Below are 18,098 nucleotides of genomic sequence, written 5' to 3' on the forward strand. Positions count from 1 at the left end.
GTGTAACCTCAATGTGATCATGAGGAAACATCAAAGATCCAAACGAGACACTCTATAAAACTGACCACTACTCATTAAAACGAGATACTCTATAAAACTGACCACTACTCATTAAAGTGTCAAGGTTGTAAGAAGAAAAGGAAAGGCTAAAGAAATGTCATCAACTGGAGAAGTCTAAGAAGACACAACTAAATGCAGTGTGGGACCCTGGAACAGAAGAAGGACCGGGAAAATGTAAGGTCCAAATAATATGTAGAGCTTAGTTAACAATATGGCATCGATGTTAATTTCCTGATTTTTATAACTATGCTATGGTTATGTAATTGAAAACCTAGGTGCCATCTCGGTGACAGGGACAGAGCTGGGACATTAAAATCTTGGGATGCTGGCAATCCTGTGTCCTGTGTGTAAAAAAGGCTGGTATATAGTGGGAATGAATGAAGCTAACTAGGAGAAACAGAGACAGAAACTGAAGGGGTTCTCAAAGCCTTGTAGTCTGTGGATCCAGTAGTTCATAGCCTAGACCCTCCCTGCCCATAGTTTAGTTATGTGAGCTATCATTTTTCCCTTTTTGCAAAAGCTAATACAGGCTAGGTGTCTGTACAACTTAAAAAGTCCTAATATAGTTCTAATTGAAAACAAATCTATCATGCTGATTCCTATTAGCATATCCTTTAAGGAATTCTTTTTTTTTTTTAAGGTGAGGTTTCACCATGTTGGTCAGGCTGGTCCTGAACTCCCAACCTCAGGTGATCTGCCCGCCTTGGCCTCCAAAGTGCATGAGCCACCACACCCAGCCTTTTATTTATTTATTTATTTATTTATTTATTTATTTATTTAGAGACAGAGTTTCGCTCGTTACCCAGGCTGGAGTGCAATGGCGCGATCTCAGCTCACTGCAACCTCCGCCTCCTGGGTTCAGGCAATTCTCCTGCCTCAGCCTCCTGAGTAGCTGGGATTACAGACACGCATCACCATGTCCAGCTAATTTTTTTTTTTTGTATTTTTAGTAGAGACGGGGGTTTCACTATGTTGACCAGGATGGTCTCAATCTCTTGACCTCATGATCCACCCACCTCCTCCTCCCAAAGTGCTGGGATTACAGGCGTGAGCCACAGCGCCCGGCTATTTATTTTTTTCAAGGAACTCTTAAACAATAACCTTTGCATAAAGTCAACATGAGAATATGGCTGGGCACGGTGGCTCACGCCTATAATCCCAGCACTTTGGGAGGCCGGGGCAGGTGGATCATTTGAGGTCAGAAGTTCAAGACCAGCCTGGCCAACATGGTGAAATTCCATACTAAAAACATAAAAATTAGCCGGGCATGGTGGCGGGTGTCTGTAGTCCCAGCTGCTCAGGAGGCTGAGGCAGAAGAATCACTTCAATCCAGGACGCAGAGGCTGCAGCGAGCCAAGATTGCACCATCGCACTCCAGCCTGGACGTAACATGACATAACTAGACTCTATCTCAAAAAATTTAATAACAATAATAATAATAATATGGCAAGTAAGGAAAGTTTAATAAGCAGATATGTTATATGCAATATACTGTCCTCTCTTTCTCTACTCATATTCCCTGACAAAGATAAGGAAAAACAACAAAGTAGACATGCTGAAGCAGAGATGCTCAAAAGGAACTAAGGTGGTTCATTTGTGGTAGACAGGGAAGTTAATCTTTTGGCCAACCAACCTGTATCCACCCACAACATATGTCTATGAAATTACAAAGTTACTATACACCAACTTAAATAAATCATGTTCATTTTATACGAACCTCAGCTTCAACTGCTATTTCGTACTTGGATTTCTTGCCTGGCATAGTTCGAATCAGATTCAACAGGCCATCTTCATCAATAATTTTTGTCCCCAAGGCCGCGGCCTGTTAATTAAAAATGCAAATCATCAAAACAAACTGCATCCTACCATTCCTTTCTGTAAAAACAAAACAAAACAAAACAAATTCTAGGGCCTATTAGTAGGAGAAAAACCACAGGTAAATTAGATAACACTGGAATTAAAAAAGAAAAACAAAAAATAGCACATTTATTGAAAAAATAACATTGAAAAGAAAAAAATAACAGGCACAATCCCTCAGAGTAGCAGGCTGGCACAGCAATTACTACTTTCATAGACTGCTTTACCTTTCCTCCCCTAGGAAGGGGCAATGCCACTAGGACCTAAGACCAGCTCTTCATACCTTCTCCCATATGGAATACATATGGCAGACATTTCCCCTACCTTCTTCCCTGCTGATGGAACTCCAATGTGTCCTCCAAGTGATGAATTATGACTGGTCTAAGGCAATCAGAAACATCTTGGTTCTTCCCAACCTCCCATATAGCTCTGAGTGGCCAGGTGACAGCTCTGGCCAATGAGACGTGAAATTCTGTAAGAGGTGTTTCTGGGAGAACTCTTGTGAGGCCAGTCACAGCTCTTATGACGGCTTGCCACTGTTCCCTTTTCCTGCCTTGAATAAGAACTTAAATGGCTAGAGCTGCAGCAACCTTACAACCACAAGGCAACATTCATGAGGACAAAAGCTAACACAGTAAAGACAGAGATAGAGGAACCACATCATTGAGCTGCTGAACTATCCCAGCAATACCTCCAGAATTCTTGTGAAGAAAGTAAGCAGCTGTTTGTTTAAGCCATAGTTAATCAGGTATTCTGTTACAGCTTAAACAGAATCCTACCTGAGAGGCAGCTGATTCTTTCCCTAAGAGCACTAATTTAAAAAAACCTAAGATGGTGTATACAGTGGCATATATAGGAATACTTCAGACTGGAAGAAAAAGAAAACTGCATTTGTTTCTATCTTCAAAAATAAAAAAAGATTTAAACTAAAAACACCAAGAAAAAGTCAAGTAAACAAACTATGCCTTCCAATGGAAAACCAAAATCCTGGCATCGAAGCCAATAACACTTCTGTGGAGAAGAAATAATGTGGGCAAGAAATTACTTTTCTATTTCTTTCCTTCATTTAACTCTGAGTAAAGGGCAAATCAAATCAAAAGCATGCCAAGGCAAGCAGGAGGTGTCATGGTGTTGAGAACACAGCAATACCCACCTTGTCACTCTTGGACTGTCCACTATCACGACCCATGACAAGGTAGTTTGTTTTCTTGCTGACATTTCCTGTTACTTTCCCCCCATAACGTTCAATTAGAGACTTGGCCTCATCTCTTTCAATAGACTCCAGCACGCCTGTGATTACAAATGTAAGGCCTTCCAAGCAATTTTCAGCTCCCTAAAAACCAAAATGTTCAAGCAGAGAGGAAATTACACAGTAGCTTTCCAAAGAAACATTTGGCATCAAAACTGCAGGAAGCTGATTTTTTTCATTTGACATCATAAATAACCTTGGCATGGAAAGTTTGCTGGAAATTTACAGCAAATAAGTACCACCTGAAATCTGATCCTAAGAAATTCTGATATGGCTAACATTTAGTAAACTTACAAAACAAGCAGTGAAAAACATACATCCAATACTGTTAGCAAAGCTATTAAAATTACCCATCCATACTATTTTCCATTATGCCCTCTTCATATCTAAACTACTAGTTAGCTTGCATTAAGTGTAAATAAACAACGAAATGCAATCCAACTGCAGAAACTCTTGCTATTCAGGAAACTGCTTAGTCTTGAGAACTTTCCCAACAAGAATTTAATAGAAGCAGGTAAACTTCTATTATTTTGATGTTTCTGTTAATGTTTCCAAACAATGTACTTTAAAGTCACAATCACTTATCATTTTCATATATTTCTGATGCTTTTCATTACATTAGTGATCAGAAAAGAGGTATAATTCCCCAATCCCTGCCCACAAGAGCTAAGTAAGATCTTAACTGTAAATTGAAGGGAGTTTTCTCTGAACTCATGGATTGTACAAGAATGAACCACTGTTGAGTTAGATGGTCTGCTGACGGACTGTGATGTGGCATATCTGAAGGCTATTGAATGCAACTTGTAATGCTTAATAAAAATCTATACTGTTTTAGGGGAAAACGGAAGAAAAAAGGCAACTATTGCTATTATTAAAAAGGGAAAGTTTTGATTCTAAAAAGCTAAGCAAGTGTGAGCTCCTGCCCTCCTCTTTGCAAGTGTGAGCTCCTGCCCTCTAACAACCGGCTAGTAACTTAAAGGCAAGATCAAATTATCTCTGGATTAGAACGATAACTCTCATAATGTATAATATAATATAAGAGATACTTGCCAAAGACAGCTGGAAGGAAAAAGACATTAAATCTTAATTGGAACTGTGTATAGTTATAGATTTTTACAATGGTTCAATAAAATTATACCACCAAACAACATAAATAAAAATTATACATGATATTCCAAGTTACTTATTAATCTTTTAATAAAGAATTGAGATTCACAAACTTAAATCAGCCTTGAAAAGCAGCAGCCAACCAAAATTCAAAGAATGCCCCCATGTAAATTCAATCCTGCACCATTCAGGTGAAGAATCTTTCTTAGACAAAAAGAAATAGCTATGAATGTGCTTGGAAAGAAAAGGTCTGACTAACAGTATCTCAGGTCCTTTGAAGTCCTTATGGTTCATGGATGGAAATAATCTACTGTAACACTACAGGAACTAACCTACTTCTAAACAAACTCAAAACAACCCTGGAAAAATTGCACATGCAAGCAAGCCACTTATCCCATCTCCCAAATATCTGTTATCTCCCAAATTATCACCCACAATGGCTCTAATTATCTTTTCACTTATCTTAGCACTTCTAGCCTCCCTTCCAAACTCTTCTATTCTAGAACTCGTCTAAGCTCTTACTCCAGGAGCAGCCAACTACCCAATATCCTCAACCTCTTCTCCAACATTCCCTCCATAGGCTTGCCTTCACTGAAACCTGGCTGTCCCCTCAGGGCACCACTTTGCCTGAAGTCCTCTCAGGCAGAACTTGTTTGGTCTCTCATACCTACGTACAGCAGGTGAGACTGGCATCTTCCTGCAGCCTCCCGTAAAACCCATTAGCCCCTTAAGGCTGACTGTCCCGCTACCCACCCCAGTCCCAACTATACCATCCTCTCCCTCTCTTTCTTAGGGAAACTATTAATCTCCGTATGTAGTTATGTATACCAAGCAAACTGAAAATTAAATTTATACATACGTTGTATATATATCCCCTCCCCTCCTGCCTTCTCAGAAATCTCATTACTACAATTGATTCTCCTTCTTTTGTAGGTAAACTTTAATCTCTTCCTTTCTGGTAGGACCTATCCCATTAGCAAAAAGCATGCTTCAAATAATCTCCTACCATAAACAAAACATCTCCCCCTAAATCCCACTTTCCATTCTAACTAGAAGTCATTTCCCCTTGGTCACTATGCTCCAGCTACATCATTTTTCTTTCAGTTCCTGAAACATACCACGCAAGAACCTTCCCCCTTTCAGGAACATCACACATTCTGGCCCCTCTGCCCAGACCACCACGCCATCACAACCCCTTCATACCTGCTGAATCCCTTCAAGTCTCCATGTAAATGTCACATTCCACATGCCCCACCCAGGACCAGATTCCTCTGTTATACTCTCTAAGGGCATCTTAGATTTTTCCCTCATAGTACATATCCCAATTATAATTAAATTATTTATTTACTATATCTTTCTTTAGCCTGTAAGTGTCATGCAAGCAAAAAGCATTGGTCTTGTCAATGGTATATTCTCAAAGCCCAGCCTTTCTAGGGCTGTTATTTAAAGGGAAACTTTTCTAAGAATCAAGCAGTGATTCATAAAGTGAATAAACATCCCTAATTCATAAAGATGGTAACTGAAGCTTTTCTGTTGCTAATTTTTAAATTATTAATCTTCTGCTGCTATAAGCATAGTGAATACGTACATGGACCCACAAGACAGAGGACCCACAACACTGTCTCAGTATTCTTACCTTTGGTATTTCTTTGGAGCCCAGAGCTTTGGGACCTTCTCGATTTAAGTAGCTTCTATAAGCTTGGTAATTAGTGCGTTTCTTTTCAGAATCTTCAGGACTTACAGACTTTGGGAAGAGGGAAAGGAAAATGAACAAAGTCATACAAAATTCATGCAAAATTAAAAATACTTATCTAGAAATAAGCATTATTTTTATTATGTCACTTGTATGTCTGGTCATGAAATTAACAGTTTTAGCTATACAAGTACTTCCTAACTTACAGAGAACTGACTTATGAACATCTCTGCAACAGCCTTTCTCAAAACTTTCTACTCTCTAAAGCCACACACCTCAGGGCAGATAAGGGGAATAAGCCAAGTTGCCAGCTCCAAGTAAAGAAATGGAAAGTGTTTTTGAAATTCATCTGAATTTTAAATTTTACTCCATGACATATCCATATATCCATGTTTAACAGAAAAATACGTTTTTCTCCAAGTAAACCTGATCACCTGAGAAGATATCCTGTGTTAATCCTATGACTTCCATGCCCCTAAACCACCAGCCTGCATCCCTAGGGATATAAGCATTCCAGTCAGAGAAACTAAGGCTTCCTATAAACAGTCAGCTCAAAGAAGGGACCAGCTTTACTCCAAAGAGAAGACATGTTCTCTATACTGTTTAATCTCTCCCATTCTACTTCTCTCAGGGGATTTACCATGGGTATATCTCAGAAAATACTGGGGAAATTTTTCAAACTACGCATCCCGAGATCCACCTCCAAATTTCTCTTTCATAGATACGGGTATGGCTAGAATGTTTTTATGTGAGGGAAAAAATATCCTAGATAGTTCTCATTTAAGAACCACTACAAGATGTTTGTTAACTTGCCACTTTCTATTTTACATTATTTTTAACTTGTAAGCATCCCAAATCCTTTCGAGAGTAGACAAAATAATACTTCTATATAAAGAAATGGCTTAACCAATAAAATAGGCTGGTTTGGCTAAGAGGTCTATAAATAAATCTAACCCTGCTTTCCAACAACGGTTCTCAAATGTTGGTGTGCATTCATATCATATCAGGAGCTTATTAAAATGAGCTGCCCATACCACATGCCCTAGGAAACTCCATATTTTTAACACATTTCACAAGAGAGTCCAGTGCATACCAACATGGGAAAATGATTAATTTATGACACTAATTATATGAAAAGAATTCCGAATGATAAACAGCTTATAACTTTGAAGGACACCCAATTTATGAAGTCAGAATTATTTGACCAACACCAACTAAATTTATTAAATAGACTTTATTTGCTGTTTCCAACCAAAACTGCTTAAGCTCTGAGTTATTTCTATTCTAACTTTAAAAACTACAGTGAAGAGTATCATTTAAAGATTTCCTCTTTTTTCACAAAAATAGACTGCCTCTGTAAATGGAACATGTTTTAGTGTACCTGAAGAAAACCATTCATCTACCAGATAAGCATTTAGTGAAGAAAAATCTGAGACCAAAAAGTTAATTGTTCCTTTAAGCGTATTTATAAGTACTGGCCACAACAGAAGCATTCTGAAATCATCACCATTTTACTGTTCTGCACTAAAAAATAATGGTGATGCCCAGTTAAAACAGACAATATTCTACTTTTAATCCTAAGTGCCTAAGAGGCACGAATGAATAGTGGTTTCTCCTTATGAATCTGAAGTAGTTGCAAATTGGAGATTCAGAGACCATTCATTTCTCAAACATATTTCCTAGCAAAACTTTTCAAAGATATTCATTATCTCATTATTTTTTCCTTTAAAAATAATTTCAGTAACTCAACACTACATACAAGAATAAAAAAGAACAAATTCAGGACTAATTGAAATAACAATCATTTTAACAATAATATCTAAGATGGCACTTATTAGGTCCCAGGCACTGCTCTAAGTGCTTTTATATATGAAGTCATTAGGTACTATTATTATTATTATTCCTATTTTACAAACAGCACTGAAACACAAACACGGGAGATGCCCAAACCTGCTCAGGGACCCAGCTGTAAGTTGAAACTGGCTCCAGAGCCTGTGTGGAGCCACTATGTTACACTGCTTCAGAGGACAACTTCAAGGCTGGCCCTGTCGCTTACCAGGTGAGTGATCTTGGAGTAGTTAAACTCTTTCAGCCTATTTCCTCATCTTTAAAAGTTGAATAATAAAAATAAATACCTCACAGGGTTGTTGTGAAAAATATATGAGCTACCATATGTAAAGTATTAGCACAGTATCTGACACACAATAACAATAAATATTGGCTTACTTAGCTATATTAGTATCCTGTATCCTACAACAGCTTCTAAATAAGATATCTTAAAAATACTATAATGATTTATGGTCGTTAGAAATAAAACTTGAAAACAAATCCAGACTAACACATAGCCCCAAAATATATACAGCAATGCCCCTTTATCCAAGGAGGGTATGTTCCAAGACCCCCCGCTCCCCAAGTAGGTGCCTGAAACCACAGACAGTACCAAACTCTATATATACTTACATGTACTTTTTTTTTTCTATCTAATATCCAAGCCAGCTACCAGGTGACTAATGGGGCAGGGGCGGGCTAGTATATCCTGCATGGATATGCTGGACAAAAAGATTCACGTCCTGGGTGAGATGAAGCTGGCTGGCCAGAGATTTCATCAGGTTACTCAGAAGAGTGTACAATTTAAACCTTATTAATTGTTTATTCTTGGAATTTTCCATTTAATCTTTTCAGACCATGATTAACCACAGGAAACTGAAACTTCAGAAGACAAAACTATGGATAAGGGGGACTACTATACTTCCTAGAAAGTTCCTACCTCTTTCTTAGCTGGAGAACTTTTAGTTTTCTTAGGCGTCTTTGTTTCTCCTTTCAATTCAATGGCATTTTCTTTTCTTTTTGAGGCAACAGGTTCTGTTTCTTTGTAAGAGCACTCTTCTTTTTTTTTCATAATTGCCAGCTTAGAACTGGCCTTGGGAGAAGAGACTTCTCTTATTTTGTCAGTTGATGACTTGGAATGTTGCTGAGATTCTTTTGAACTTTCATATTTAGTTTGCTTCTTAGGACTGTAGCTCTTTCTTTCATCTGAAAATTGTTCTGTTTTTACTAGGAAGAAAGAAAAGATCATGATTATTGTTTTTGGAAAATGATAACCAATATCAACTTTTCTTTCATTTTTCAACTGAGTAATCTTAGCACAGAATATAGCCTGAAGGCTCAAAGTCCTAAAGTGTCAAAACCACTGTTTATAGTAAATCTATAAATAATTTACTTATAGGACTAAGATCATCTATACTAGTAGATGATTTGCTTTCAGGACCACCAAAGTATAAGACCTACAGGCAATAAGCAAGAGAGCTGAAGATGACCTGGCCATCTATGAGTCAACTCTGAGACTACCTCTGACATGCAAAGCTCAAAACATCTAGTTCTTCATCTTTATATACTGAAGTCCACATATTGCACTATTCTTGGAAATTAACAAGAAGCCAGGAGCTATAATACATTTCTCACAATAATCATAGAGCAGATGAGCATTCTGTACCAGCTAGCATCCAAAGAGCTTTCAAAGTATCTAAGTTGAATGTGCTCTAATAGTCCTATGAAATAATGTCTACCTAACAATACATAATTACTGAATAAAATATTTAAACAAGATTATCATGAATTTAATTCTATAAAGACAATGCTCCATCTTTTTTCTGCTAGTATTACCTTTATGAGGATATTTATGTTTTTCTGCTTTACTTAAACTGGCTTGGACAGATGAAAACGTTTCTCCCTCTTCTGTGTCCTTTCGAGCCTAAACAAATTTTAAAAGTGTCAAATGTGACAAATAATAGAAAAACTATTACCATAAGATCTATTGTTAAAATCCATTAAAAGTTTAAGGGTCACCTTCCAAACTAGCAGAACACTATAATAAACTATCATTCATTCATCCACAAAACTTCCAAGGCAAATGAGGTACGTTTTACTACTTCATGTCACAAATGAGTAAACAGATGAAAAGGTATAAAAATATATCTATAAAAATTATCCCTCTTCATCCCAACCTGTAAATCTGTAATTAGAAGCCTTATTTCTGCTTCCTTTATCTCAACTCTCAAATTTTGTTAGTATTAAGCAGTTAGAAACTAAAATCTAAATTTAAAAGACTAAAATAAAAATAAAGCTCAAAAGGAAAATGAGAGGACTTTCTCAAAAGAGAAAAAAAATATCCATTCTCTTCAATGCTCCTTCAAAACTCCATTTTATAAAAAGATCACATATTAAGGTGTGTGATACATTATTCTTTAAAGTAATTATAATTTGAATGTCTTTAGCTGAAGTAAGACTTTTCAAATGACAAAATCTCTACCACTCCCTACTGCCTTAATATCTACCTGCTTAGTCTTAGCTCCTGATATATCTAGGTTTACAACTCCCTGCTTTAAAGAAAAGTAAAATCTTTTAAGGTAGTCACATATTGATACTGACAATTATATTAACAGAATGTGATTCATCAGAAATAAAGCTAATCTACAAGAGATCAACTGTTAATTAAAAAAAAAATTAATGTTTTAAAATTTTCCCAAAATAAGGCTGGTGGCACACGCCTGTAATCCGAGCTACTTGGGGGGCTGTGGTGAGGGGATTGCTTGAGCCAAGGAAGTCAAGGCTGCAGTGAGCTGAGATCACACCACTGCATTCCAGCCTGGGTGACAAAGTGAGACCTCTCAAAAAAAAAAAAAAAAAAAAAAAAATTCCCCAAAATACACTCATTGTTATATGAGATTGTCATAACATAGATCTTAGAGTTAACTAATTAGAAATGACAAAACTGTGCTTCCTAAACAGTGATTAATATTTTAGTTATTATTTATGTACCAAAGGAATTTTTATTTAGTTATTACTTATGTACCAAAAGAATTTTTAGGAGCATTATTTTCTGAACAAGTACTTAAGAACTCCTGTGATTAAAGAGAAAGGAAAACATAAACTGGGCGAGGCCTGTAATCCCAACACTTTGGGAGGCCAAGGTGGATCACTTGAGCCCATGAGTTCGAAGACTCAGTGTGCTATGAACATGCCAGTGTAATCCAGCCTGGGCAACAGAGTGAGATCTTCTCTCTCAAAACAAAAAAACCTAAAAAGCCAGGCATGGTAGCTCACACCTCTAATCCCAGCACTTTGGGAGGCTGAAACAGGCAGATAGCTTGAGCTCCAGAGTTCAATACCAGCCTGTCCAACAAGACAAAACCTATCTCTACAAAAGTATACAAAGGTAGCTGGGTGTGGTGGCACATGCCTGTAGTCTCAGCTACTCAGGAGACTGAGGCAGGAAGATCACTTGAGCTCAGGAGGCAGAGGTTGCACTGAGCCCAGATCACACCACTGCACTCCAGCCTCTGGTGACAGAGCGAGACTCTGTCTCAATTGATTAATTTAATATTTAAAAAATAAGGAAAGGATATAATTCTTTGTTTTGTGATAAAGGTTCTGGTTTGCTTTGACTCTATCACTCTTCTTTTAGGAAGAATAAGTTTCTCAGTGAGCTTCCCCAAAAACATTTTTATAAATCAAACTAATCTGGCTTCTTTCTGGAAAAGTTATTCGTGTTTTGGCTAGAGCCTAGAACACACAAGTATGAACACTGATCTGTACTGTACGTTCAGAATGCAAACAGCCCAATATTATGCCACCTTTTTGGTCTTGGGTTCTTCATCCAACATGGCTAATGTTCTGGCAAACTCTTCATCTTCATGCAACTGCCTCTCCAGCTGTAAAATGTGTCAGCAAAGTGAGTTGGGTTGCTTTTTTACTTTTTGTAAATAAAAGTTTTAAATGTCTGATTCATATATTTAGAAGAAACTAGAAAAACATTTTCCACAAAATAACTATGACATTTTCCCACTGAACATTAACAGTCAAATAGCACGGGTTTGTTTCACTAAGCTGAATCGGATTTTAGAGCATACAGTTCTGGTTTCGCAGGGATGACAGATAAAGTGAGTATATTTTTTAAATCATATTTCTTACTTATAAAACATGAGGTCTGTACTTTTTTTCTTAATGGTCCTTATGCAACAGCTCTCTTATTTCTATTTAACTTGAACTCTGAAAGACCTCTGAAAGGAATCTCAACCTAATAAGAAAACACAATCATCTGGGGAGCACAAAAATAGTGAATCTTAGAATTTAAGAAAATCATACAGCATTTTTTTTGCACACAATAGTAAGCTATATACAAATGTAAAATCACTTTTACTATCAAACTCCTATTTTCCATTACTAATTCATATGCATCTGTTCTTTTGAAAATTTAAGTCATCATGTCAGGAGTTCTACTACCATGCTAATGTAACACAGAGACATTCTAGTTATCTCAGTTATTTCAAAATACTTTCAGCAAAATAGAGTTCTTTCAAAAGAGAGTATGTAGCAGTGGAATATCTTTCTTGCTTACGTGATAGTCAATAAAAACCACCGTACATTATTCAAACAAAGAAAAGGACTTCAAAAATCCACTCAACCTTTTAAAAGTGAAGAGAAAATAGAAGGGAGGAAAAACTCTTAGAGGGATAATTAGGAAAGACATCTTCTTCATTAACAAAAAAAGTCCTTACTAAGATTAATTACCCAAACAAAATTCTGAAACAATGTGATAAAAATGGAAAAATAGGGGATTGTGATACAAAGTAGCACACCTGGTTTGGAAAGGATTAGGTGACCCTCTAGTATTTGTTTGGGTCACACAAGGAGAAATCAGGTTCCTAAAAATTACTTCCTCATTTGACCTAGACTATCTGCACTACCTCGAGTCATGTGGATACCTGTTTGTAGTTTATATAATTCAGTATCATCAAATAAGATAGAAAAAGATTTTGAAAACACAAACTATAAACTGCCAAAGTAATAAATTGTGAACAACCACAATATTGTTCTCTCACAATAATATTTATCAAGAGCCCATTGTATGCCAGACACTAAGATAAGCACTGATGTAACAATGGTTGAGTGAGATATAAATAGTCCTGGTGAGGGGACCTTACAGCCTATACTTGCTATTATAATTAAATAGCAAGTATAATAAATGATAATAGTAGCTATGACAGGGTATAGCAGAGTATATCAGAGGGGTTCTAATATAGTTGAGGTCGGTCTGGGAAAGTGATACTTAAGCTAAGCAAACTCCGTCTCAAAAAAAAAAAAAAAAAAAAGAGAGGGAGTTCAAACAGCAGGTAGCTAAGCCTGGATCCTCTGACAGATGAGCGCTCCTCCTTGAAATACTTTATTTGGCTTCTGTAAGATACCAACCTCTCCTGATGTTCCTACTTCACTAGCCACTCTCTCCTCTCCTTAAGCTGGATCATCCTCTTTTTCCTAACCTCTAACTGTTAACAGTGGCCCAGGGCTCAATCTTGAGACCTTTTTTCTTTTCTATTTGCATTCTCTCCCCATGATCTCACCCAGTTACACAGGTTTAAATATTACTCAAGTGCTAATTATTTCCAAAAGTCCATCTTCAGTTTAGAGTTCTCCCCTGAGCTCCAGACCTTCTACCCAACCACCGACTCTGCATTTCTATTTGGAAGTCTATTAGATAACTCAAACTTAACCTGTCCAAAAAGATTTCTCTATACCAAACCTGTTCTGCTTCCTGACATCTCACCCAGTTGTTTAGGCCATAACTGACTTTTTTTTTTTCCCTCCCAGAAACAAGGTATTGTTCTGTCACCCAGGCTGGTGTGTAGTGGCATAATCACAGCTCACTGCAGCCTGAACCTCCCAGGCTCAAGCAATCCTCCTACCTCTACCTCCCAAGTAGCTGAAACCACAAGTGTGCACCACTGTGCCCAGCTAATTTTTGTATTTTTTGTAGAGATGGGATTTCCCTATGCTACCCAGTCTGGTCTCAAACTCCCAGCCTCAAGAGATCCTCCCACCTCAGCCTCCCAAAGTGCTGGGATTACAGGTATGAGTCACAGCACACAGCCTCATCTGTGAATCTTCTTCCCTCACACCTTAGATCCAATCTGTCAAAAACAACTTGCACCTTCAAGGCACATTCAGATTATGATCACTTCTCACTGCCTCTTCCTATTATCAGCTGACATCTCTCACCTCTCACAGTCTGCAAACTGATCTGCTGCTGATCTTACCCCCACCATGGACTATTAACATCATCAAAGCCAAACTAATTTTCTTTTAAGAGCCATCAAGTCATGTCACTTCTCTATTCAAAACTCCAATGGGGCTGGGTGTGGTGGCTCACACCTGTAATCCCAATACCTTGGGAGGCCAAGGAGGGTAGATCACTTCAGGTTAGAAGTTTGAGACCAGCCTGGCGAACATGGTGAAACCCTGTCTCTATTAAAAATATAAAAATTAGCCAGGCATAGTGGTGGGTGCCTGTAGTCCCAGTTACTGGGGCAGATGAGTCAGGAGATTCCCTTGAACCCAGGAGGTGGAGGTTGCAGTTAGCCAGATAGCACCACTGCACTCCATCCAGCCTGGGCAACAAAGTGAGACTCCATATCAAACAAACAAACAAACAAACAAACAAAAAACACTCCAATGGGTTCCCATTTGGAAGAACCTAAATTCCAAAGTCCTTATTGTTAATATCCTTTTTGTAGGTATCAAAGACCTATCATGACCTATACTACTTGCTGCTAGCCATTTCTCCAAAATCATCTCACAGCACTCAATCAATCTTCTCTAAAAATAAACCTTTACGTAATTCTCCCCTGGTCTCATCATTTATCTTGTCTAGAAATTTAGATTTTCATTTATTAGATTTTAACTTGTTTTACATGTAACTTCCAATGAAGTTCAATTCAAAACCTGGTTGGACTAAATAGCTAGTCACAATATCAAGTTACTAACGATTCTAAGTGAAATGCAAATACCTCTGCATCTTCATCAAGCTGTAATTGCTTGGCGATGGCTTCATCATTTAATCCAGAATCATTTGTATTTTGTGAAGGCTATATTTCAAAGAAAATCAAGCAAAATCAACATGAATCTTAAGTTAAAAATAAGGCCCTTTTTCTTGATAATCACTGATTAAATATACCAATGAGAGATAAGTATTAGTAATAGCTGCAATGTACACCAGCCAGAAAGTCAAATTTATGGCTACTCCCTGACCATATCCAATTCCCTAATAAATAAATAACCTAGAGACAGACAAGTCTCACTTAGTTCTATTGATATGTTCAAGAGAAGTACCAAAAATAAAAATAAAAAAACCCAACCCTGTAGATTAATGTCTTGGCTTGACAAGTAGTCCAGAACATTGGCAAACCAATATGTGAGAATGATCACATTGTTCTATGGAGGAAGTGATAAAATCAACAAACACGCGATATGTGGCAGGCTTTAACTCAGGGAACTACTTTCACCATAATTCATCTGGTATGTCTGTTTCCTAAATGGCTAGAAACAGATGAATCCAATATCTGTCAAAGTAAAGAATGTCAAAAGTGCAGCATATGTATACTCTACTTATAAGGAATATATTTATTATATCATTTGGAAACAAATTTCTATCTAAATATTGACTGGCTGAGGTCAATCAGTAGTAAAATGAGATTACATTCTGAGAACCCAATTTAAATTCTAATGATTATAATTTTTTCTTATGGCTTAAATAATCTTTTCCCGCTTTCAAGAATTAAAAAATTAAATATGTAATAGTCTAACTTCCTCATCCTTTAAAATGAGGGCAATACATTTTATCCATAATCATAGGAAAATTATTTTAATTATTAACACATATTAACCGATTTACTATTTCTCCTGTTATTAATCTTAGTGAATGGGTATAAATCCTGAGCATACTTGCTTATATGTAGAATACTTACCTCTTTTCTTTTGCTTGACACCATCTTCTTCTTAGATCTTTGGACACTTCCAGTTCCAAAATAATCAAGCACTGATGTGGGTGTAAGTTTTATTGGTGATAAAGGCTTATTCTTGGTCTTAGTGCTTTCTTCACTCTTTTTCACATCTGATGTTCCAAGGTGACTATTCGTAGATCTTCCATTCTCTTTTGATTTAGAGGCTGCCTTCTTACACATAAAGTCATCTTCTTCATCTTAAATATAAGACCATTATATAACTGAATATTTTTTATAAAACATCAATTCGGTTATATAAAACAAACACTTCTACCAACTTTAAAAAAGTAAACAAGGGTTTAGATATGGTGGCTCATGCTTGTAATCCAGCATTTTGGGAGGCCAAGATGGGAGGATCATTTGTTCTCAGGAGATCGAGACTAGGATGGGCAACATTATGAAACTCCACCTCTACAAAAAATTAGCGAGGCATGGTGGTGCACACCTGTAGTCCCAGTTACTAGGGAGGCTGAGGTGAGAGGATATGAGCCCAGGAGGTTGAGGCTACAGTTAGCTGTGATTGCACCACTGCACTCCAGCCTGAACAATAAAGACCCTGTCACAAAAACAAAATAAGTATACAAGAAGTTTGAGATGCTAATAACTTTTCTCCTTCTATCTCCTAAATTCAACCATCATACCCACATTTACCAGAGCCAGGCCTGTCTCCCCCAATTACTACCCAGAGTACACAAATATTTACGGAGCACGCATTATGTACCAAGCACTTAAGATACAGCAGTGAATAAAAAAGACGAAATCCCTGCCCTCAAGGAACTTGGACTCTAGAAGAGGAAACAGATACACAGATAAACAAATACACACTGTCAAGTTAAATGTTCTATGAATAAGAAATAAAACAGGGTGAAAGAATTAAAGGGTGATGAAGGATACTCTTTGAGATAGGTAGTCAGGGAATGCCTCTTTTGATAAGTAACATTTTAATAGAGGCCTGAAATGAAGATACCTCAGGCAAGAATATTCAGGCAATTAAAACTACAAATGCAAAAGCCATGACGGGAGTGTGCTTGGAGATCAATGTGACTGCAGCACAATGTGGAGAGGTATTCCAGAAGAGTTTGGGTGAAAGAGGTAGGGGCCAAATCCTGGAGGACTTTCTAAGTGACAAAAATAATGTTAGGCTTTATTACAGAATAAGAATCCACTGGAGAATTTTGAGCATAGTTTGTGACCCAACTTAAGGCCTGTCCTTTGGAGAACACGCTGCAGAGGGAAGAAAGTGAATGCAGGGAGGCCACTTAGAAAGCTACCGCAATTCCAGATGAGATGCAGAAGGCTCAGACCGTGGTGATATTTGCAGAGGTAGTAAGTTGTCAGGTTCTAGCTGTATGTTGCAAGTGAACTATCTACTGATACCTAACCATTCCTTTAAGACCATAAACTCTTTGCATTTTATTTTTCTAAAAAGTCTCCATAAAACATCTGGCTTTAAAAGTCTTTTTAAGCATTCATGACAATGTTTTGATGATTAGAAGCCCCAAAAATGTACCTCAAAAGAGCCTCAATAAATTTCTGTTTGCGTCAGTGATTCACAAGAAAAAATGCTTTTCAATTTGGCCTACAAACAAAAGAAATTCAATAAAAAGTAAAATCTGAGAGACAAACATGAGTCTGGGCACGGAAGCAAATATCTGTCATCCTAGTACTTTCGGAGGCCGAGGCAGAAGATTACTTGAGCCCAGGAACTCAAGATCAGCCTGGGCAACATAGTGAGAGTCCATCTCTACCAAAACAATTTAAAAATTAGCTGAGGAGATGGGCGGATCACTTGAGGTCAGGAGTTCAAGACCAGCCTGGCCCACATGGTGAAACCCCATCACAACTAAAATTTCAAAACTTAGCTGGGCGTGGTGGTAGGCGCCTGTAGTCCCAGATACTCCAGAGGCTGAGGCAGGAGAATGGCTTGAACCCAGGAGGCAGAGGGTGCAGTGAGCTGAGATCGTACTTCTGCACATCAGCCTGGGTGACAGAGCAAGACTCCGTCTCAAAAGAAAAAAAAAAAAATTAGCTGGGCATGGTGGTGCAGGTCTGTATTCCCAGTTACTCAGAAGGCTAAGGTAGTAGGAGCATCACTTGAGATCAAGAGATGGAGGCTGCAGTGAGCCTCAATCGTACCACTGCACTCCAAGTTGTCTCTAAAAATATTTTTTTTTAATAAAATTAAAAACAGGCCAGGCATGGTGGCTCACACCTGTAATCCAAGCACTTTGGAGGCCAAGGTGGGCAGATCACCTGAGGTCAGGAGTTCAAGACCAGCCTGACCAACATGGTGAAA

At 37.7% G+C, this 18,098-nt stretch overlaps 1 protein-coding gene across 1 annotated transcript in view; it reads right to left on the reverse strand.

The window, feature by feature from the left end:
* The window catches only part of RFC1 (replication factor C subunit 1), a 94,619-nt gene that overhangs the window by 37,328 nt on the left and 39,193 nt on the right, over positions 1–18,098 (reverse strand). The window contains exons 5-12 of the mRNA XM_003927521.4: positions 15,767–15,999; positions 14,810–14,887; positions 11,600–11,677; positions 9,630–9,717; positions 8,734–9,020; positions 5,910–6,017; positions 3,071–3,250; positions 1,778–1,882 (exon numbers count right to left, since the gene is read on the reverse strand). Of these exons, the coding sequence (XP_003927570.1) occupies positions 1,778–1,882; positions 3,071–3,250; positions 5,910–6,017; positions 8,734–9,020; positions 9,630–9,717; positions 11,600–11,677; positions 14,810–14,887; positions 15,767–15,999 (1,157 nt within the window). The remainder of the gene's footprint in view (positions 1–1,777; positions 1,883–3,070; positions 3,251–5,909; positions 6,018–8,733; positions 9,021–9,629; positions 9,718–11,599; positions 11,678–14,809; positions 14,888–15,766; positions 16,000–18,098) is intronic.

The sequence above is a fragment of the Saimiri boliviensis genome, chromosome 3 (assembly GCF_048565385.1).
Source record: "Saimiri boliviensis isolate mSaiBol1 chromosome 3, mSaiBol1.pri, whole genome shotgun sequence".
Taxonomy (NCBI): domain Eukaryota; kingdom Metazoa; phylum Chordata; class Mammalia; order Primates; family Cebidae; genus Saimiri; species Saimiri boliviensis.